Raw genomic sequence first — 25,604 nt, 5'->3', positions numbered from 1 at the left:
CAAGGAAAGAAATTGTACTATAATACGATGATATGATACAGTCACTACCAAAATTGAAGATTATAATAAAATGTTACAGAAAGAGTTGGGTCAAAATTTCAAATTTAAAAATACTAGTCTGTAACAAATCTAAACAATATTTTAAAGATGTCACAAGCCCCTTTTCTAATCTAATCATCTTCGCTTATTTGTTTTTTGCAATTATGAAATAGGATTTTCTTATATAAAGTAACCCATTCTTTCCTGTATTGATTATAATAAATTTATCATAAGCCTATTCTTACACATACTATAATTAAGGTAACCAAAGTAAAAAGAAAGTTGAGTCTGTGCTGACACCATAAAAGACAAATTACGTGGTCCTCAAATTTTCCCTACAAATGCTTTAAATGATAAAGTAGTAGTATTAACTTGCAAATTTTGACAGAATTCCAGCAAAAACCAGCTTCACGTGTGTATATATATTGCATCTAGCACTAAACAAATAAAAAGTCCAAGTTGTAAAGTACCATAAATAGTGTAACTGTATTTTTACAAATTAACAAAAAGCTAAGTAATACATGCATATATATGCCTGAAAATAGAGAAGGATACAGGAGATGAGTAGTAACTATTAAGACAAGATTGATGGCAGGTAGGAAAAGATAAAATCATTTTTTTATGTATCAGTTTTTTGATATATTACAATGAATATGTAGTAAAGTACTTTATAACATTTAAAAGTATATAATGAAGTTTTTAAAAAGGTAAAGATATAAACAGATAAAGGACAAAATGTTCTCATAGTTTGCTCTGGGTATACTGGAATTAAGATATTGTTTTTATCTATCTTAAGCTACTTACATTAACTGGAACTGTTACAATTTTTTCTTTCTCTACAAAAATACTGATATACTTTAGAAAGTCTTATGCTTTGATAAATTTTCACACACTATTTTAACAACACTATAAGTAAGGGGAAAATGAAAAAAGTGAAACAGAGCAGCTGTGTACCTTTCCAGAGGTTGTACAGTAAAATCACAGTATTCTGACTCCTTGTGCTGTGCTCTTCCTAAAATAAACAGGCTGTGTATGTTAAAATTAAATACAGATGCTATTTTTCAGGGGCAAATGGTAATAACTGTGGTTAAAGACACCACTGTGGCAAAGGCATTCTCCATCTTAACTCCTAATACCTTGACTGGAGAAACAGAAAGCAATGCTGTTATCCCTGTTGCTAGTTCTCTCTCTACAGTTACTTAAGTTAGATCCCAACAAAGCCCCTGAAATGACAACTAGGTACCACATGGGATGCCCTGCAATGAAGGCAAGCCTACAGTGTTTTGAACCCTAATACAAAAAATAATAAGAATACAATATTCAAGAAGGTCTGATATTTAGACCCTTAAGTAATGGGAAGTGGGGGTTACTTTAATGCATTTAGAATAGTTTTATTTTTAAAAGCTTTAATAACCTCAGGTACATAAAAGTCAAAAAAATTATCTATATTAAACATAATTCTGAGACTATTAACAATATCATGAAAATTGCATGACATCTTGTCCTTTTTTTTTAAACATCAGCCTGCCACCATTTCCTCACCATTTTAAAAACCATTGTGTCTTATAATAAAACACACAGATCTTTCTCTAGAGGGTGAAAGGAGGAATTGGGGAAGGGCAGAGAAGGGCCCAAGTTCATGCTATTTGAATGACTGGACAATATTAATCATTTATTACAGAAGCAATTTTCAATAAACTTGTAACTCATCAAAATGTATCAGAGAAATGGATCACATGACATGGCACTGTTTATGACTAGATTATATGCCGGTCCTCAGATTTAAGATCTGTAAACTGCCTAAGAAATTATGACAGTAATATGACATTAACATGACATTAACATTTTATCCACCTTAAAGGTATTTTAATTTGCACACATTCATAGGACACACTGTCTGTTAAAAGGAAAGAGAAAGATTTATGGAATTGGTCTTGTTGAAAGAAGAAAAACTTCACCCTGCTTCATCTCATGATCACAGTTTGAGGAAAGTGTCTGTTTTAATATGCAGTTTTACCCTAAACCTCAAATGTATACTGTCTTAGGTGAGAAAAATAAATTAAAATGTTGGGAGGAAAGGTATCTATTATGCTGAAATCCTTAAATAGTGACATGAGCTAACATTTTTAATCAGTGTTTAACAAATTTATTGAGTATATGGGTAACATTGGTGCATTTTGAGATAATACACTCTCAAACTCATTTAGACAAATGTCAAAAACATTTTTTCACAACACAGCAAGAAAATATAAAGCTAAAACTGAAATATTTAAAATGCCATAGACGAAAGTTTAGAATAGGGTTTATAATCTATTTTTGCATTTTCTAGCTCATGTTGTATATTAACTGAATTCCCAAAAGTATGATAATAATCCATTAACTGTGTTTATGCTTGTGTTAAATAGAGCTATTAGTCTGAAAACTGAAATACGGCAGTTTGATTTTCAAGTCCTATGTAAAATAGTCTAAAACAGAAAGGAAAGGGCTTTTATTGGAACCTGATCGTTATTGATGAATACCTAATAGCAATGGGCCTGCCTACATTTCTGGCAAGCAGAACTATATTCTTCTAAACCACTGATGGGCTAAACAAACTATTAATGATGGTTGCTTTTCAACACTTAAAATGGTCAGACTGTGTTACTTGACCACAAGGACAAGTAGGTCATCACTCTCAAATGTTATACAATATAAGAAACATAAATGAGACCTCTGTGGAGAGACAAAACCCACAGGTATGGCTCCAGAGTTCTTTTGCTATTCAACTATTAATAGAAAACAAATCCCACTTAAAGCTGTAAACACTTGTAACCCTTTTCACTAAAAGATGTATTATCATTCATTTAATTTTCCACTTAAAGCTTAACAAGGTATTATTAGTCCTAGGTTCCAACTCCAGTCCTGAAAAATACAACTTAACATCTAAACCAAAAATTTTAAAACAAATGTCTGACTCTTGCAAGATAAGATGAATTTTTTGCCCCTCTATAAACTTTTTGGGGTACTCCTTCCCCTGGGTTTATGAACACCCAACCAATCATTCATAGGTTGCAGAATAATACTCAATGAGTACAAGGAAAACACCTAGATTCTTCACCAGATTCAGAAAGCCTTCTTCACTGGACACATGTCTTTCAATTGAATGCGTTTTAATGTATTTTTCTTTCTGGTGGTCACTGAACTAGCAGCATTAACCTTGCCTAGGAGCTTGTTGAAATGCATAATTTCAACTTGTGCCCCAGACCCAAAGAATCAGAACGTGCTTTAAGCAAGAATCGCAGGTGACTCAAATGTACATTAAAGATGGTGAAGCACTGCCCCAGATCACTCTGTACAGTTACTACAAGCCACTTCTATTTATTTGACTTTCAGAAAAGAGAACAAAGGAAGCTTTAGAAACATCATACTGATCAGGATAATTCATTTCATTCCTTGCCAAAGGGGGCATAGCACAGCTGTCCTTCTTTCAAGCCAGAAACAACCCACGAAACTATTTTGACCTAAAAAAGTAAAATTTTTCATACAGCTCAACCTAATATTTTCTGATCTAAATCCTTCTCCCAAGAGAAAAGGATAGCATCATTTTTATAGTTTGCTTATAAAATAATAATAGCAGTATTGTCATCAAATGGCAAGGCTCTATCTCCTATGTTTTTTTAATTGGAAAAACAAAAACGTGTTGACTTCATTAAACCCCCCAGCTGAAAGTAAACATTTGAATCCCCATTCAGTAGTCCAATAAGCATCACTACTCACTACATTATCCAGAACTTTAAAACATAATGGTAGGAAAAACATGGAGACGCCAGGCGTGGTTGCTCATGCCTGTAATCCCAGCACTCTGGGAGGCCGAGGAGGGCGGATTATCTGAGGTCAGGAGTTTGAGGCCAGCCTGGCCAACATGGTTAAAACCCCGTCTCTAGTAAAAATATAAAAATCAGCTGGGCATGGTGGCAGGTGCCTGCAGTCCCAGCTACTCAGGAGGCTGAGACAGGAGAACCACTTGAACCTGGGAGGTGGAGGTTGCAGTGAGCCGAGATTGCACCACTGCTCTCCAGCCTGGGAAACCAAGCAAGATTCCTATCTCCAAAAAAAAAAAAAAAAGGAAGAAAAAAGAAAAAAACATGGAGTCAGCACCCTTTGATAGAACAAGAAGAACTCAGAGTCAACTTTCTACAACTTTGGAGCAGCATTAAAAAAAAAAAAAATGCCAGGAGCAACATCTAATAACCACCCACCTCCACTCCTTCAACCTTCTGTGATAAAAGATATAATCCTGGGGTTACTATCAGAAGGACTTTCATCTGTAAGTGATTATTCATCAAATTTAAAAAATTATTTTCTTAAGTTCATTATAAAATCTAATTAAGCACAACACTATAAGCAGTGTTTTCACTCATTTTCTTTAAGCCTTAAAAAATGTTATAGGCACTAAGCTATGACACAAACCCACTGAGTATGCAGCATTACTTCTTGGAACCTGAGGGTCAAGAGAACCTATACACACATGAAGCATGTGCTACCCATTGTGCTGTTAGCAATAAACCACTCTGCCTCTGACCCAGGAATCTCATATCTTCTGCCAGCATCTATACAACTGTGGAAGACATGCAAGTAGGCTAAAATCTCAGACCCTTAATAAAGAAACACAATAAATATAATGATACACACAGTAATTTTTCCAGGATACACTGTTAAGCAAAAAAAAAAAAAAAAAAAAAAAAAAAAAAAAAAAAAAAAAAAGAAGTACACACACACACACACAGTTTTACCAAAAAAAAAAAAAAAAGGATTAATAATAAACTAGAAGTCAATAAAATTAGCTATTGACAAGGGGTGGAAGAGAACAGGCTAGAAAGGAAGAGAGTGACACACCTCTCTGAGAATACCACTGTGTATAATTTTGACCTCTGGAAGCATGTTAACATCATACATGTTCAAACATAACTAAATCAATAGGAATGGGGACAAAGACACCTAAATTGAATGCAAACAGAAACAAATAAATGCAACTATATTTCAAATGAATAACATAACTATACTCATTGGAGAAAAGGAACTGCAAATAAATCTTGAACTCTTTTTAATAGGGTTGTTTTACTCAAAGTATGCTTGTAGCAATTCTAAAACTATTTTATGTACATTATATGACTGAACAAAGGAGTAACTGTATTGGTGTTATTAGGAGTCAGGGTTCTCACTTGTTATAAGAACTCAGAAGCCATCATGAAAAGATTCTCTCTTGATAAATCTGGGACAATCTGAGCATCAAAATAAATAAGGAAAGTAATTGACAATAACCTATTTAATAAAATTAAAATCATGAGTCCTTACTCCTGATAAATAGATAAATAAAATAAGGAAGGTGGGCTCTTCCTTACTGTAGAATGCTGGCTGTAACATGGAGGCAGCATTAGAATTGGAAAATCTATATTTTGCAATCATCAGACAAGAATCATCAATAGATAACAGAGCAGCAGCCTTCAAAGTCTCAGTCTAGAACTTTAAACAGGCATAGACTTTATGGGTAGTGAACGAGTTTGTGAAAAGAAAAATAAGATGGTATTGGACAGCATATTATAAAAAATTTAAGCTGAGGAAAATGAGATACTAGGACAGTTCTCGGGATCACCTGGCAACATTGAGAGAAATAAATGATTAAAAAAAAAAAAAAAAACAGAGACAGTGAATCAATGGTTTAGGAGATTGTAAAAAACTTAAGTAAAGGAAATCAGTCCTTGAAGAAGTTCCAGGGGAACAGTCCACCTACTCCACCCTTTTTCCCACAGATCCACACTTGCTTTCTCCTTTTCAGGGTTACATCTAACTATATACCAAGAAGAGCATATACACATATAGTACAAAAACAGGGCAACTACGTTACCTGGTAGCAAGTATACAAGTGACATATGTAATTTGAAGAATGCTAATTCTCTATGATAATCTAAGTAAATAATTTTTAAAAAATAAAGACTGAAGAAAGCTATACAAAGAGATTAATTCTAAATGTACAGGGTGCTTTTCTCATTTTAATTTTATCATATATTTTTTAACACTGATCTCTTCAAAAATATACTTCTAATTGTATTTGGATATATAGCCAATTCAAAGAAGAGCTACATATATGCCAGAAGGCTCTAAATAATCTGCTCAGCAGTGAAAGGGAGAGACACAAACCTCAGGTGCCCACAGGTACTAGACAGAACAGGTTTCATTAATGCTCAACCCATAAATTGTGAGGTTAGCTCCATTTTAGGCATGAACCTTTTTAGAAAGGTTTATAAAGGTATTCTTCATAACATCACTGACTTTACTGAGTATTATTAATGTAAAATGCAAGATGGATGAATGGATGGATTAACAGACACACGGATAGATGAATATTGTTAATAGTTCACAGTTAGTGGGTCAATTACAACATCAAGTTACAGTCTTTCAAACAACTAAGATAAAATGCATTCAAGTCATCTGCTTCTTACTCCCTAACTGTATGCTAGTCCTGGCTCTTTATTCCCAAAATGCTTATCTTTGAAATATATTTGAGGTATATGACATAAGTATAAATGAAATGTAACTTAGTGTCAAAAACAGGAAAGAATACTTAATATACAATTATTCTTCAATGAGTAGCTATGTTTTATACAAAGTTTTAAAATAATTTTAGCCAGAGTACTCTTTCTTCAGATGAAATGTTATTTAAAAGTTCAAAAGTTTACTGTACAAAATAACTAAAAGTGGAACTATTTTGGTTAAAGTGAGTAGTGGAATTCTGCAGTACCAACTGCTTTGGAGAGCTTTCCGGGCAGCCCAAGGCACGGCTAGAAAAACCACTGCTAGATAAAATTATGAGTACAATATAAATGTGTGAAATAGTAACTGAAAATGAGATGCCACTAGTAAGTATAAAAAGTACAAAGTTTAAACTAGTAAAACATCAAAGGCATTTTTATTTACTGAAGAACATGAACAAAGTAAATATAAAGTTTTTTAAATAAATAATAATTTACAACAAAAGTATAAAGACAGGCCAGGTGGCTCACACCAGTAATTCCAGCATTTGGGGAGGCTGAGGCGGGCGGATCACCTGATGTCAGGTGTTTGAGACCAGCCCGGCTAATGTGGTGAAATCCTATCTCTACTAAAAACACAAAAAAATTAGCTGGGCATGGTGATGGGCATCTGTAATCCCAACTACTGGGAAGCTGAGGCAGGAGAATTGCTTGAACCTGGGAGACAGAGGTTACAGCGAGCCGAGATCGTACCACTCACCAACCTGGGAGAAAGAGTGAGACTCCATCTCAAAAAAAAATAAAAAAATAAAAAATAAAAATAAATAAATAAATAAAAATAAAAAATAAAAGATACCTCATTTTGGCACTATGATAGCTGTTCTTCCTTGTTGTAAGCCCCTGATACTGGAATGTGACGTTACAGATTAACATATTTATTCTGATGTCCATATGTCCTAAATCTATGTGCTATTATGAAGTGATAAACGGTGGTTCAGGAAATACTTTTTAATGATGAAAATAAGCATGTTATTTACTAACTTCTAATCCCCAAACACATAGCTCAAATTTTCTATTATATCCTCCTTTTAAATAATTAATCTCTCATTTTTAGGATCACTTTTAAAAGTCTAGGTTTCCTCAGTTTCCATTAGCTGTAAAAGAAAAACCAAAAATTCCTGTAAAAAAAAAACTGCTATAAGTCAAAATGAAGCTGTCTCTTTCTACTGTTTGCTTTTGTGGAAGCAGAACAAAAGTACATTAATAGTTAACAAAGCTACAGTATGATATACGAATGAAGTCTTGCATTAAAAAACTACTTAGACTGTATTTACAAAAGAATCTGTACCATCAATTATTCAACATTTGGATCTGACCAGAAACTGGAGGATGACTCTGTAATGCTCAGTTTAAATGAACTACTTAATGTTGTAATAAACACTCAATACAGTGGGCTCAGTGAATTTCAGACATATTACAATTGTATGGGTTTTCCAATTTTTTGATCAATAACAGATTTTAATGCTAAATCAGTTTGAATTTCACTTTTCTCTAAAATGTTTACTTAAACCAAAAATTTTGCATCTCAATTATTTTATATTCTAAATCTGAATGTAGTTTAAACCAATGCATTATTCATAAAGCAAAGACATGAGGAAAGACAAAGCTATGCACTTCTTTCAAAGCAGCTAAATTGCTAAAACATACCATATTTATGCATGCAATATTTGATTGTGTTTTTCTTAAAACACAAGCTTGTTTTCAGCAGATCAAGATATGCCAAAAATTCTATACCAAACAATTTTTGTTTATAATTAAAGCAAGCATCAATCCAAGGACTGTCATCCATTTTATTTCATCTCTACATCAAAAAAGAGTAATTTAAAAAATTTTTAAATTCCCTTGAAATGATAAGAGAAATGAAAATGTAAGTGCCTTCACATAATAACAGTAAGCTGACCCTTTGGGAAATGGTTGACTTTTCAATACAAGGTATTCAAAGCTCATTCAAAAGTGTTCATTTAGAATGCAGATATCAAAGATGATGCAAATGTTCAAGAGAAAATTAGAACTTACCAGATGTTCTAATCCAGCTTTGATGTTTCCAGATTCCCTAAAATAGAAGAATAAAAGTTCTAAATAGTTGCTAAATCCTTGTCTGCTCTAATTTTTTTACCTCAAAAATGTTTTATAAACCCTTGTAATTTTTCATATGTATTATGTTCATAACACTGTTTTTAAGGACAAAACAATTTTTATCAAAAGTGAACAGATAATTTATATTAGATTTACCACGAAATTGGTATTTCACTAAAAGAAGTTTCAGATTTTTCAGTCAATGAAAAACATAAAGAACTCACAAACATCATTTTACTCTTCACACAGTTATCTATTCCTTTCACACTAGCTTTTCTATTAGAAATTTTGTTTATTCTATTATTTCCAACATTATGAAAATGTTCAAATTTACAGATTCTATCTACCACCCATATTCTACAACTTACATTTTATTATATTTGGTTTCTCAAATATCCATCCATCAATGGTTACATTTTTATAAAAAGAATGTACACATAAAGAATACATTAGTGAGTACATAGCTAAATAACTAAATCTTAACCTATTTTCTCTGTCATTAATTTTATGAATTTAATGTACACTACAAATCAGGACCTGAGATCATTTTAATATTAAAAAAGAAAATATCACCAAAGAAATCATAAACATCAAATATCATGATATATTTTAAGTATTAAATTTTCTGCTTTTTACTGTAAAAGAGACTGCTTATGGAACTAAAAATACAAGTATCCTGTACATGTAACAAACATAATTTAAATATAGATTTGTTGAAATGTGGCAAACAGTTAAATTTTTTTCTAATTTCAATCTGTACCAATTTATTTACGACAAATGAACTTTGGCTTTTCTCATTCTGATCAAGCAGTATTTTAGTTCCATTATACGTACCAAGCATTACCTTTTTTAACAAAAAATAATAATCCTACCACATTGCAGAAAGTAATTATTAATATAAATCCTCCAACAATAAACAACATTATTATATTCATGATGTTTAATCATCTCCCCACATCTCCTCGCTTCTCTGAGAGGTCTCAACTTTCTTTTCTATTTCTGTCTTCTACTTTTTCTTTGCCAAAGATATACTTACCTGTTTCCTTTGTCTTGCTATACTATCTTTCCAAATTTCTCCATTTTTATTCCCTTCAGATTTGCTGCTGGAAAACTGTACTCATGGCTTCCAATCTTTGCTCTCACAGCCCAGTCTGATATATTAGGAGTAAATTCCCACTTCTACTGATTAGCACTAATTTTCAGCCATTCTCTTCTGTATTTCCTGCTTCTGGCAATCTTAGCAAAACTATATATTCAATGTTTAGATATTTAATGGTTTCTGAAACTCATTATTTAATCTCTAATGTCTGTAGTCGTACTGACAAATGATAGGAATAAATTACTGCAAGGTGTGAGAGAAGGCTACTATCTATATAAATAATTATTTTAAACTTTATCATTACAAAATTAATGCATTTATCAGAGCTGGAAGTCAAATGAATCTTTACATTTTCACAAGAACATTCAAATACAGTTATTTGTATAAAATTTAAACAAAAAAGTAACATATAGTGAAACATCTGAACAGGGCAACATATATGTAAGTGTGTGTGCACACACACACACAAAATAAATAAAATTAAGTCTTCCTACCATCACTGACTCTCAGTTCTCAATCTTGGTTTATCCTTCTGAAGATATTCTATGCATTCGTGTGTGTGTGTGTGTGTGTTTGTGTGTCCCCCTTCTATGTCTGTTGAAATCCACAATAGAAGCATATTATACACCCCGTTTTGTATCTTCACTTGGCAATCTATCTTAGAGTCTGTGCTATATAATACACATCTACTTCGCTTTCTCCCACAGCTACATTGTCACAAAATGGTTCTTATTAGAAAATAATATTGCAATATAAAAAGAACACAAGTGATCAGATTCAAAGTATAAGTCCATACTTCAGTATCTGAAATAGCTGGGGATAGACAGGCTTTATCAGAATATTTCAGATTTTAGAAAGGTTAAGGTATGTCATACAATGGTGCCAGGAGGGTCTGATGCAGCATCTCATCATCATACACGTTAAATAATTCTGAAAGAAACCTATTAATGTCCACACAAAATGGGATAAACAAAGACTGTAAATAGTCTCATTTCAGGGTAGGTTTGCTGTCAACTGTGTCTGCCACAATCTTAGGGAAAATCACTTAATTTTCTGAGATACCTGTATTTTAGAATGAGGACAAGAAACTGTTCTTTAAAACAAAAAGAAAATGTAGGCTATTGCTTTGCCATGTTTCTAAGTAATTCTTTAAATTAAAAGATATTTATAAAATGTTTTGAATGGCATGGCTGAGAGAAAACTAGACATTATTCCTGGCACATTCCCTTTCCTTCACTATCAAACGTAACCAAATGTAATCAACTACAGGGCCCTGGCTATCCAATATCCTTAATTATCATTAGATCTAACAATTTCTATCTTCACAGCTTTTATGGTATTTCAGTCCATCATCTTTTCTCCCTAAATTGCTGCAATATCCTCTTATTGAATGTCAATAGTTTCTGCCTTGTCCCATGTCAATTCATTCTCCATTAACACAGCAACATTTTTCTAAAATGTAAACTTATGTCAATTCTCTTCTTAAAATCTACAATATCTTACCATACTGCAGTTTACCTATTCCCTCTGTTATCTTGTCAATGCTACATTACATGAAAAGTAACAACAGTAGCCACAACAAGCTACTAACCTGGTTTCACTCACCAATGAACCACTTTCTCCCTCTACCTAAAATGCTCCTTTCCTCCCAGCCTCCTCTAATCTTCCCTATCTAACAAAAATCCACCCTTCAGGACTCAACCTAAACCATTCTTCAATTGGGGAAAACTCCTCCCTTTCCCACAAATCACGTAATGAATTCTTCCTCTATGTTTCCATAACACTCTGGGCATGTCCCATCACAGAACCGATCACAGTATTTTATAAATGCCAATTTACTTTCCTACTTACACCAGTGAAGTTAAAACTCCTTGACGATATGCATTCCATCTTTTTAATTTTTATACTCCAGCACCCAATAAAATGACTGAATCAATATATTTAAGGATATGACATCTGAATCACAACTACAAGCTTGGGTACAGAGTCAGTAGCAACCAGCTCAGGTCTCTGAGCAGTACTACGCAGTCCCACTCTATCTCCAACCCATGTAAAGAGCAAGGCAATTTGCAACACTGAGCTGCTGCCTGAGATAAAACAGTAGTATTAGGAGGAAGGCACAGGTGCATGTATGTGCACGAACATGTGTAGGGTGTGGGTGGTTATTTATTTATTTATTTATTTTTACTGTTTTTGAGGGTGTGGGAGCCACAATGGGGAAAGCAGTTGAGGCTACACTAGAACACTAGAGGTTGTCCACTCTAGTTTTTAAATTAGCCTGGAGAAGCACAAGTCAGATCTTAGGTTTTTACCCCTCCTTTTAGATTAAAATTACTATCTGAGGCAGCTAAATGCTGTTAGGAAAAAACAGATGAACCCACAAGGAAAACTGTAAGATGTATAAACCAGAATTTAAAAAAATAATAATCTTATCCAGAGAAAACAGAATAAACAAGAATGTGAACATAATAACATCTTCAAAGGGATGATTTTCAGAAATCTAAGTATGAAAATGAAGTTTTGAAAAAGAACCAATATATGATAGTGGGTATTACAAACATAATCATTTGAAATAAAGAACTCAGAGGATGGATTGAAAACACAATAGACACAGACAGAGGATAAATTCATAAGCTGGAAAACTGGGTAGAAGAACTATTGTAGAAGGCATAGGGAGGGGGCAAAAAGACAAGACAAACAATTGATGGAATTAAGAACAGGAGTAGAAGTGTTAACATCTATATAATGAGAATCCTAGAAGGAGGGTTAAAAAAAAATGAAAGAGAAGAAATATTTGAAGAAATAATGACAGAGATTTCCCAGATATAAAAATATTCAAATCTCAGGTTGAAAGGGCACATAGAGTGCTGAAAAGGATGCCTAAAAATCCACAGCAAAGCATATTATATGGACATTTAAGACTATAATGGATTAAGAGAAAAGTCAAAAAGCTTCTGGAATGAAAAAGGAGTCCCCTACACAAAGGAAGAATAACACTGATATTAGATTTCTCAACACTAAAGTGAAGACAAGAAGACAATGGAGTAATAATAACTCTCAAGATAAAGTGTTACAGGAAAAGAACTGTGAACCAAGAATTAACATACAGCTAATAAACTATTATTTAAATACAAATAAATATAAAGAAATTCTCAGCATGCAAGGTTTCAGAAAATTCACCACACAAAGACATTATTTAAAAGAAGTCTTGAGGAATATAATGCAGGTAAGAAGGGAAATAAATTCAGGAAGAATCAACAAGGCAAGGCAAGTAAAGGATGGCCTAGAATTGAGCAATTATTGTAATCTAAGTAATCAATAACTAAAAAGAAAACCAGAGAAAGTTCATCCATAATCACCTGGAATTGAAATTCCAGAAAAGATTTTCAGATTGGATAAAAAAACAAAATCCAGCAATGTATTATTTACAAAAGACACACAATACAAACCGATTCAGAAGGGTTTCCCAAAAAAAGGTTGCCCATGACTCCAGGCAAATATGAACCAAAAGAAAGCTGGGGCAGCAAGTTTAATGGTTTAATGACAAAATACATTTAAGTCCCCTACTCCCATACATACATATGTATGTATTATGTATGTATACATATGTATGTATGTATATATGAAAAGAAGGTAATTTTAGGTAATATAAACAAATATGAGAGTCAGAGACTTAAGTATATTCTAGTCTAGTGAAAGATAAACCAGTAAGTTTTCCTTTATATCTGGAAGGTTTGCATATACATAAAGCTTAACATATCACATTGGGACACCTAAGTTTACTCAAGTTCTCCATGAAAATCAGTTTTCTTTACTTTTACTTTGGTCAGAAAGATAAGGAAGAATGACCATCTCAAAACAACACAGGTAAAGTATCATGAGTACATAAATACAACACAAGACAGTATGACATACAATACTGGTTTTAGAAGCAGAGTGCCTACACTCAAATTTAAACACTACTACAAAATAGTCATGTGAGCTTGAGTAAAATCCAACTTTTCTCAATCTCAGATTGTCCACCTATGATGTGAGGCTTACTTGCCTTACCTAACATACCAGGTTGCTGTGAAAGAGTAAGAAGGATAATGTAGATGAAGATAAAAAATAAACTATAGATACGTTATTATGATGGAGGATATTTAAACACAAAAGTCTTAAAAGTGATTCTAAAAGTTTTAATGAATTTGAAAAAATAGAGAGGCAACATCCAAGACATTGATAGAAGGATCTTACAACAAACGGTATAAAACCTGTCCTCTTTAGTGGTCTGTCTCTTGGGTTGTCCCTGTCATGACTTCATCAATATTTGTGCAACTCCTTTTGCCCTGTGCTGAAAGCAGACTTAATTCAATTATAGGTCTCAAAACTGATAAAATGGTCCTGAAGTGGAAAATGGGAAGAGATTATTGGCAAATGAATAAAGATTTGTATCGAACTAACACACAGGAGTACAGCAGGTCTTTTTTTAATCATTCCCTGTCTTAAATCTTCTGGGAACCATGAGTTTCCCTTCCCCTCATGCAGCACATCGATTTCTGAATTAGACTGCAATATTAAATAATTAATATACTTGCCATGATTGATGTTCTGCATTAGTTGAATATTAGGTTATCAATCAAAATCCACTTGGTTTAATGTAATAATATTGAAAAAGTGTCACAGGCTGTTCATCCAATTTGTAGTTGAGGCAGCACAGATAGTAATGTTGGCATAACACCAGGCTCTAAAGCAGGAAATGCAGTGGCTCAACATGTATGAAGCAGACATTTTAAAATTAACTGGGAAAAGGCTGAGGTTGCCCTAAATAAACCAGGTAGCACCTGATAGTTTCAATCTTAGGTGTGAGAAGATGCCATGTATCAATCATGCCATGGCGGGCAAGAAAAAAATTAAAACTAGGTATTACTTTCCCTTTGTTAGAAACAAATTTCGTTATTTTTCCAAAAGAAATATACTCTAAGTCTAAAATCTATTGCTATAATAAAGCTTATGTCCTCTTAAGAAATTTGTAGACAAAAAACTAAGATTTTTTAGATCTAGTCTTACTAGAAAGTCATTGACTTTTCTTTCCTTTTCTTAAAACAGAAGAACAATATCCATCATACCAAGTGAACATTCAGGTTTTTAGTAGTCTAGAGGAATCAAGTTAAAGAGCCACACTTAATAATGATATTTGTTTTGAAAAAATACTATTCTTTCTGATGATGGCAATTTCCTTTACTATTAATATTTTGCATCTACATTTATCAAAATATAAGCTTAGGAAAATAACTTAAATTACTTTCCCAGTCAAGTAATGACAATTTTTCTCATCATTCCCTATTATCTCAATCCAAAATCTATTATAGATTTCCTTATAAAAGTGATTACTTAAAAACGATTTTAAGAAACAAAAGATATCTAAAAGAAAAGTGACTTTTTTGGGGGGATGAGTAGAAACTTAACAAAATAAATATAAACCAAAACCATTTCAAAGAGCAAGCCAAAATTCCAGTGAGGGTTTAGTTATAAAATACTCATAAACCATAAATCACGTAACTAATTGAAGTAGCATTAAAGTATCATTCCACTGAATAAGTCCTTAGTAAATAAAACAGTAAATATATAATTTTATACAATTATATATAAATATAATTATAATCAGTAATATATGTATTATCCTATGTAAAAAATGTGTATATATACAGTAATTATGAAAAGTGGAGTTAACTAGTAAAAATCATAATTTTTTTTTAAGAGACATTCTGTCACCCAGGCTGGAATCCAATAGAAACATCTAGTTAGACCCTAACTCCTGGGCCCAAGTGGCCCTCCATCCTCAGGCTCCTAAGTAGCTATGACCGCAGGCATGTGCCACCACACTCAGTTAGTTTTTTTCTTATTTTTTGTAGAGATAGGTAGGGTCTCGCTATGTTGTCCAAGCTGGTTTTGAACTTCTAGCCTCAAGTGGTCCTCCCACCTCAGCCACCCAAAGAACTGGAATTACAGGTGTGAGCCACCACACGTGGCTGAAATAAAAATGTACAGTAGATTTTTTGTCATCAACTAAACATATTATTTAGTTTTAAAAGATTAGTATGCTGCAGTTTTCTATGGATATAAGAGCTAAGATCATGGGTAATTTTGTATTTTTTCTTTCATAAAGCAAAATCTACAGGAGTTGGATTTTTACTTGATGTCACTGAAGGCTTATAAAAGCCTGACTACATACATTATTAAAAATCTACATTTTCCATCTCAAACAATAATGAAAGCATTTTTACATGTATTAAATTTTGTTATGCATCAAATGTTATTGATGAATAAAAAGTTTGGTATAATATAAATCTAAGAAAAAGCTGAGTTCTAATTTCAGCTCTACTATTTACTCATGGTCTTTGTTCAGTTATATATTTCTCAAATTTTTCTCACCTTACATTCAAAATCACAAATTAATAAGATAATTAGCATATAATATAGAAGTCACTCAGTAAATACTGGTTCAATACAACAGCCTAATAATGGACCAAATGACTATACTCCACTTCCAAAACAAAAAAAAATCTTTACATAAGTTTCAGCTTTTTTAATTGCCTTGAAATCCATTTCAACTGTAATACCCATAAATGAAAGTCAGTCTCATTTTCAAATATCATATCTTGGATGGATGGATGGATGGATGGACAAATAGATAGATAAATTTTGGCTAGCATCCAATAGAACACTACAGATATCCTGATATAAGCACATTCTTATGTTCTATTTGCAAGAAGGTACAGTGTGTTGGGAAAAGCAAGGAAAAATAATTTCTATTTTTGTATTTTAACCCAATTTTAAAAAATGCTTAATGTCAGTACTCTGATCCACAAAGATCTTCCTGAAATTCTCAGTTTCTGCTTCGCAGGTTTGGTTAGAATTCTTAAATTCTAACTTTTCTCTTGAAGTGAGCACTTTTCTCTTGATTGGTGAACACCTTGCAAATTAGCGGCTCTAAATGAATATTCTTATGTTACTATGGTTCAGAATGATGATTTTCAGATGTTTACATTTTACAAGTAGTTTTTGATCTGACTGATTATTATTGGTAATAAAAAAAGCTCTAGAAACTATAAATCATTTGCACAGGTAAGTCTACCATAGTAACAAAATTTAAGTGTTTCATTTTCTTTTTAAGATCCTTTAGTTTTATAGACAAATGTTACTGAGCATCCACTATGTCAGGACAAGTTTAAATTAAATATGTTAAACAGCCAAGGACTTATGATACACACTTGGCTTAATGGGAAGCTGAACACTTAAGCTGGTATGGATTAGTTTTGCCACTTAAAACCAGTCAAATAAACAGAGTTCATAGAAAGGGTCTACAGGGGAAAGAGAAGAGATTTCAATATTTCTGAAGTAATGCTCTAGATAACAGTTGCAAACAAAGGAAAACAAAAATTTGTCATCAGTAGAGCTGATGTAAAAGAACCAATAAAAGAGATCTTTTAGACACAAGATAAATTATAGCAGAAACAGACTTGAAATGTCAAGGTGAAGGAAGTACAACAGAAATGTTATTTCCTAAGCTCCCTTAGCTCCACCATAAATTCTGAGGGGATAATAAAAACAATAACAACATAAACATCATCAACGGAAAAAAAGCAAGAAGAAATATGGCATCTATGCCTCAGATGCTAAAAACTGTGTTGTCAAACCAAGGCTAGTACAGTCAGTCCTCCCTATGTGTGAATCCACAACAATGAAGTCAACCAACTGCAGATCAAAAATATTCGGGGTGGGGGGGGGAACGTGTATCTGTACTGAACATGCACAGATTTTTATTCTTGACGTTATTCCCTAAACAATACAGTATAACAACCACTCACATAACATTTAAGTTGTACTAGGTATTATAAGTAATCTAGATATAAAACATAAATTATAGACAAATACTATGCCATTTCATTTCAGGGACTTAAGAATCCATAGACTTTGGTATGTGCAGTAGGCCCTGGAATCAATATCCCACAGATACTGAGGGAAGATGGTATATAAAATAGTTAGCGTCCAATCCAGGCAGTGAAAGGGCATGTGATACATGCTACCTATCTCGTATTTCTCACATGCAGGACAAACACTTATCATCAACGACAACTCTCTTTCCAACTGAGGCCAGGCGCAACTCAACACATTTTACTAAGGAGTCAAGGCCAGTTGTCTGGAGTTAGCAGGTGAGACGCAAGCTATTCACCATCACCCCCCACTTCAACCCATGCTCTTGACCTTGTCCAAGGAAAGTTCATAAAAAGGAAAAATGACCAGATGTGTTAGAGTGGTTGGAAAAGATTTCAAAGAGAAGGGTAATTTTAGCTAGATCCTGAAGGATTCATTGTATTTGGGTAGACTGAGTACACAGAAGAGAGGAGGCAGGAAGAGTGAGCTCAAAGGTCTAGCATGACCTGGCAGAGTTCAAGTATGGAGAATGATCTGCCCAGAGAAGATGTATTAAAAGGTCATACAACTTTTAATTAATTAAAAATAATTTTTATAATGTAAGTTTTTAGGTCCATCACATACAGTTGTGCATGTTGTTCATTATGAAAAAAACAAAAAAATCAAGGGGGCAAGTGGAAGCTAAAAGCTATATGCCCTGGCCAAACAGTATATCCTGGTATGCATCCACAGGAAAAAGACATCTTGTATAATATGCACAAAGGTGCCACATGGGCTACAAGTGACCCAGCAAATAATAAACGCTTATTGTAGAAAAATTCAAACTCACATCTGGTTCTAATGAAGAAAAAATAAGTTACCTGAAATCCTACTAGCCAAAGATAATAGCTTCAATATGTCCTTGTTTTTTCCTCCAGACATTCTTATGAATACGCACAAATACAATTATTTTTCTTACAAAAATGGGACCATGGTTGATTTGTTATATAGCTTAAATGTATTCACTACTTTATATTGTAAATAGCTTCTGGGTGTCAATAATATACTTGCATATAATATTTTAATGTTTGCATACTATTCTGCATACAGATGTACAATAAGTTAACTTATCCCTTATTTTCAGACATTTATCCTTATAAATAAAACTGGAGTTTTATTTATAAAACTGATTATCCTTATAAATAAAACTGGAGTATAAGAAAAGAATAATCTTTAGATTTAAAAATCATTGATGATTTTATACAATGTTTATTTCACTTGCAGAACTGGGGTTAAATAATTTTTATAAGGGGAAATAAACCTAGTAAATTTCATCTCCACTATTTAATCATAAATAAATTCATGCATTCTAGTACTTCAATATAAGTACAAATATTTAAATATCAATTAAATTTACATTATAAATAATCTAAATTTAAATGTAATTTTAAAATACAATTTCTACTTCCAAAAATTCTGCTATAAAATTATGCCCCAATAGTTTCATAAAAGCAATATATTCCCATATGCAACACAGTCAACAATCCCAAATAGAAGGTAATAAATATACCCTATTACGTCTTTAGCTGTTAAAACTGAGGGAAAAGGCTAGGCACAGTGGCTCATGCCTGTAATCCCAGCACTTTGGGAGGTTGAGATGGGTGGATCATGAGGTCAGGAGATGGAGATCATCTTGGTTAACACAGTGAAACCCCGTATCAAATAAAAATACAAAAAATTAGCCAGGTGTGGTGGTATATGCCTGTAGTCCCAGCTACTTGGGGTGCTGAGGCAGGAGAATCGCTTGAACCCAGGAGGCGGAGGCTGCAGTGAGCTGAGATCGTGCCACTGCACTCCAGCCTGGGTGACACAGTGAGACTCCATTTGGGCGGAGAAAAAAAATTGAGGGAAAAGTGCAACATGTGAATATTTTTCCTGAAAACAGCAAAGTTTGAATAACTCAGAAATTGATTATCCAAGTCTTCAATTATTAAAGTCTTCTGATGCTTTTCTCTTCCTTCTGTTGTTGTTCTGTTTAACTTCTGTTCTCCTATTTAACTCAACAGGAAACTGAAAACTAAGGTATAATTTTAATCAAGTAAGCATTTAATAGTGCTGGGAAATAATAATGAAGTCTTTCCTTGTTTAATGAATCAAACTCCTCAGCCTACAATTTAAGATTCTTGCTCAAGTCAAATGATTTGCAATTTCCTAAATACCTCTTTGCACTTCCCGGCACTTAAATTTTCATAGTATTTGTCTAAGTGAACTGACCTTCTCAGAGATTCCACCTGTGAGGAAATACTGAACAGAGTTTGTCAGGCGCTGTACCAAGTGCTTTACATAATCCGCTCACTTAACACTTATGATTTTATCATAAAGAGATGTAATTATTATACCTATTTCATAGATGAGATAAATGAGGCTCAAAGAGATTAAGTAGATCACACTACACCACTCAGCCAGAAACTTGAATTCAATTCCCAAACTTTAGTCAAGGGAGAATTTATTAATGTCAACTCTAAAAATAACCTCAAGAATAAAACAAGATTTTACAATATTCCTTTACTCCTTAATTGGAAACATGATTAGGAAGGAGGCAGCAAAGTGGTGAGGATTCAAGTAACAATAAACACTAACCCTGATTGATAGGCTACTATATGCCAGGCGCTGAACCTGGTCATCTACACTTACATTCTCATTAAATTCTTATAATATTCACAAAACAGATACTGTATAAATAGCTAACACATTTATATAGTTGGGAAAATTTTATAGTATACAGTAAAGATCCATAAAATAAAAGGAAATGCCATTTTTCACCTAGCAAACAAGCAAAGGTGAAAACAAATGATAATGTTTCCACTGTTGACAAAGGTGCTGAGAATCAGGTATCCTCATGCACTGCCAGTGGAAGCAGAAAATAACCAGGTTTTCTGGAGGGCAATTGGGAGAATGTATCAACATTCTCAATAATACACATAAAGCCTTTGCCTCACAGTCTACTTCTCTAAGTTTATCCCAATGATACATTCACAAAATATTAATCACTCCATTGTATTTAATACAAAAAAAACCTAAGAACTAAATGCCCAATAGTGGCAAACTGTCAAATAAAATATAATAACCACACAACAGAAAACGGTATCACCATTAAAAATTGTGACGTAGTCATATATTTTCACAAAATGGTATTGTGCTATAGTAAGTTTTTTTTTTTTTTTTTTTATAAAGCATGTTACAAAATGTAAGAGGGAAGGTTTTATACATCCATGTGTACAGTGTGGTACATGTATGTTTATCTAAAAAGATATAAACCAAAAAGTAAACAGTATTTGACAGTGGAATTATGAGTGCTTCTTTTGTTCATTCTAATTGTTTGTATGTATTCTAAACTGTCTTCCATGAAAAAAATATTAGTCCAATTTTTAAAATATTTTTAAAAAAATCCTCACAGCAGTTTTATTGAGTTGTGTATTATTCTGGGTCTACATTCAGCTCACATTTTTCCTGTTATCGATAATCATAAATTATTTATGTACATACCTTTTACCTCTAGTGTTCACTTTGAAAACCTTGTCTACATTTTTGTTCACCCTTATACCATCTACATAATTTAATACAAATAGAATCTTTCTAATTTTGGTATGTGATTATCTAAGCTACAGATTAATTCAATTTAGAGATGGAGAATGTGAAATAGAGATAATGAACACAGTTATGTTCGCAATGCACGAGACGAACAGAAATGGTGAACTCCTCAATAATGTATCCCCACTTTGTCTATGTAGTTTTGGCTCCTATTACTAACCACCAAAAGTCCTCCAATACCTTCTCCCTAACATCAATGTCTTCATATCCCAAGTCTACGTCATTGCCCTCTTTATAATCTACCTTACCTGGCTAACAATTTTCTGCCAATATGTAACTCTTCTTAAACCAGTTCATTATCACCTCCATAATTTTGCTCATCCATTGATCTACCTAAAACAATATTCTCTTCCTCTCAAAATCTACAAATTCTTATATTTATTGTACAAGAACCAATTAAACTCCCACCATGACTATGTTCATAATAATTTCTTAATCTCTAAACTTACAGTCCTTCCTGATATTTAATGGGTAAGCGCTAGGATTTTTGCAAATGTCCCAAGTTGAAAATGCAATAACGCATGTAAAGTGCTCAGCACACTGCATTTAGCAAATATTACTAATTATTGTCAACATCATCGTTACTACACAGACCTTTGATGAGGACTGTCCAATACATTAACATGAGAAGAAAACAAAACCACTGTGAGATACAGTGCTGAGCAGGTAGCAGGCTTTATTCATTGGCTAAGTTACATGACTCCTTCACAGCATCCTCTCATAACACAGACTTTAAGTCATGCCACACAAAAATTACAAATTGTCACAAACAACAGGCCACATCACTTCGACTAGACAGAATATTAAATCTGTGGATATCAAGGTCAAATGCACTGCCCTTATAGAAAAATCCCAATAGTCTGGCACTTAATTATCACTAATTATTTTATGTGGCTTCTATGTATATATCCATTTCCCAAGTTAATTATTTGCTTAGGTAAACCTGCTTTGTTACCACATGAAGCTCTTTGATAAGCATAGACAGGGCCGGGGGTGGGGAGGTGGGTATGGCTGAGTCATTGGCTGCGTCTCCCTCCAGAAAACTGCAAAGCACTGGCTGTGTGCCATGTATGTATAGCAGTATGAGGAGGGCAGCTTTCTTCCATGAGGCCTGCCAGGCAAAACCCTGTAATTGCCAATGGTTATGTCTGATTGGTCACACATAGAATTTTGGTCTGGAACCAGTTTCCTCAGTTACCATGTTACTCATAGGCTTCCCTTCAGTTCGACTTTTTGAAAGAGAGAACTATACACATACTCTATCTCCCCTTTCCTACCTCCCACCACATCCAAAAATTACTCTTAGCCAAAGTCATCAGTGTTTCCCCCATGTTACCAAATCCAAAGTCTACTTTATCATCTTTCTCTTTATACAATTCTTAGAACCATCTGATACTAACATTCATATTCATGTTGATAAGCCCATGCTGAACTCATGTTCAATACTTCACAGCCTTTCCTCACTTGCCTTTTATAATATTACATCATTCAGGTTTTCTACATTTTCTCAAAAAAATGGCTCTTCAATTCTCTTGTAATTTCATGCTCTTCTCTCTAGCCACCAAAGGTAAGAGCTCCCCAAGGATCAGTCCTGGGCCCTGGTCTTGTGCTATACTTTCTTCCTAACCCATCTCACCCTCACACACAGCATTAACAGCAACCTATATGTACATGTGGGAAAAATACATATCATTCATAAGCTCCAGATTCATTTATCCTGTTGTCTATTTGACATCTCTATTTGGGTATCTAAAAAAACAAAAACAAACAAACAAAAAAGCTTATGCTCAATAGATTCAAAACTAAATTCTTGAGTTCCTCCTTCAAAACTGATCCTTTTCAGTATTTCCTATTTCAGAAAAGGATTATATCATTCATCCTTTTGCTCAAGCCAAAAACCTGGGAATCAACCACTTCACTTTCTTCTCTTTCCCCCTACAAATACAATCTATCAGTTAGGCCTATTGATTCTACCTCTTAAGTAATCACAAAAACTGTCTTCATCCTAATTCAATTGCCATGACCTCCAACCTAGTCTTTCTTAATTCTATCATAGCTATTTTCCCCACTTCCACTGTTGTTTCACTCTCACCCACCTATCCCAAAACAGCCAGTCTCATCTTTTAAAAATGAATCACTTCAGGCCAGGTGCAGTGGCTCACGCCTGTAATCCCAGCACTTTGGGAGGCCAAGGTGGGTGGACTGCCTGAGCTCAGGAGTTCGCAACCAGCCCGGGCAAAAGGGTGAAACCCTGGCTCTACTAAAATACAAAAAATTGGCAGGGCATGGTGGCATGTACCTGTAGCCCCAGCTACTCAGGAGGCTGAGGCAGAATTGCTTGAATCTGGGATGCAGAGGTTGCAGTGAGCCGAGATCATGCCACTGCACTCCAGCCTGGGCAACAGAGCAAGATTCCGTTCCCCGCAAAAAAAAGAATCACTTCATTCTCGAGCTCAAAACCCTTCAATTCCTTTTCACCAGAGCCATCATGATTTGCCCCCCACCACACACACACATAAACATTATTTATTCATTCAACAACTATTACTGAGCCCTCTCTCTGGGCCAGATTCTGTGATAGGTATTATGGATACAATTATCAACAACAGAGACTAGGTCATGTGGAGCTTAAAGACAGGTATAAAAACCATCGCACAAATATATAATTAGTACCTAATCATTAGTTACTAATAGTTTAATTAATTAATAAACATGTGATATGAAAAATATTTCAGAAGTTAATACAGGGACCTATCAGATAGAATGAAAGGAAAATAAGAACTGGTTTAGAAGGTCAAGGAATTCTTCCCTCATTTTATTCCACTGTTATGCTCGCTCACTACAGCCTTCTTCCTGGGTGTATTTGTTATGCTTTTTAAGCTACCCAGAATCTGAATACCATTCCTAATTTGGTGAGCTTTGAATCCAAAGTATTCCAAATATAGGATGACATGAATTATACTAGGAAATTTGAATAGTTAATTAAAGACAAGAATAAAAAGATTATGCTAGGTGATAGTGGCAACAGAGCTAAGTCCAGTGGCAGCAACGTCAGAGGCGGTGGTGGTGGCAGTACCTGCATACTACCTATACTGACACCATGGTATACACAGGCAGTAACACCAGCTGATCAGTCTTCTTTTCCTGTCAATTTTCACAATCTGGTTTTCCAGAGTTCCCACTGATTACAATAAGCTACGAAATAGTTCCACATAATCTATGTTTATTTATTTACATGCAATCTTTCCTAATAGAATCTAAGCTCAATGAGCACAACTTACATCTAGGAAGGAGGAAATGGTATGGGGGAAATCCTAGAGGCTTGAAATACCACTGCATATAAGAAAGACTTTTGTTTTTTTCCAGTTCACATAAAGTGACAGTACAAATGAAGATTCTTCTAGGAATTACTTCCTCATAATAAATGGTTTTATATCTGCCTGCATAAAATAAAAAAAATAACCTATCTTCAATTCATGGATAGTTTTCACCAAATTTTTATTAGTAATACTTAAAGGCCAATGGAGAATTTAAAAGTACGCCAGCTTATTCTATTAAGCTGAAAGTACAAATCAGGTATCAGCAAACTATGGCCTATAGGCCAAATCCAGCCTGTTTCCTGTTTTTGCACAGCACATGAGTTAAAATCGTTTTTACATTCTTAAATGTCTGGGAAAAAAATCAAAATAATAATATTTTGTGACACATGAAAATTACTGAAATTGATAGTGTCAATATATAAAGTTTTGTTGGGACACAGCCACACTCATTCTTTTATGTATTTCTATGGCTGCTTTAATGTTATTAACAATAGCTAAGGAGTTGCAACAGAAATCATGCATGGCACTCTCATTAGTTTGCACTGCTGCTCAGGGCACAAAAAAAATCACAGTAACAGCATAACTAAACGGAGTTTCAAGGGCCTTACGAATTGCTGTGATGTGACATTTAATTTTTAATACCAGTGTATAACAATCATATCAAAATGAGAAAAGAACAGAAAAGGAGCCTTCAAATGTCCTTTTTAAGGCACAGTGAAGTGTGGATTATTTTATCAAATTAAATGGCAATTCATTGTGCTTATTATACAAAGGCACTACAGCTGTGCTGGAAAAATAGCATATATGTTGATTTTTAAAAATAGCATATACTTGACTGAACACTCTTTACAGTATTTCCAACTCACAGGAAAGAAACAGTCCAAAAAAATAGAATATTTAAAATGGAATATCTCATCACAGCAGAATTTCTTCACAAAAATAAAAAAATAAAAA

At 33.7% G+C, this 25,604-nt stretch overlaps 1 protein-coding gene across 1 annotated transcript in view; it reads right to left on the bottom strand.

The window, feature by feature from the left end:
* The window catches only part of RSRC1 (arginine/serine-rich coiled-coil 1), a 411,611-nt gene that overhangs the window by 221,686 nt on the left and 164,321 nt on the right, over window positions 1–25,604 (bottom strand). The window contains exon 5 of the mRNA XM_011959037.1: window positions 8,625–8,661. Coding sequence (XP_011814427.1) covers window positions 8,625–8,661 — 37 coding nt within the window. The remainder of the gene's footprint in view (window positions 1–8,624; window positions 8,662–25,604) is intronic.

The sequence above is a fragment of the Colobus angolensis genome, unplaced genomic scaffold, assembly GCF_000951035.1.
Source record: "Colobus angolensis palliatus isolate OR3802 unplaced genomic scaffold, Cang.pa_1.0 Scaffold48, whole genome shotgun sequence".
NCBI classification, from domain to species: domain Eukaryota; kingdom Metazoa; phylum Chordata; class Mammalia; order Primates; family Cercopithecidae; genus Colobus; species Colobus angolensis.
This window is presented reverse-complemented; position numbering and strand designations above follow the sequence as displayed.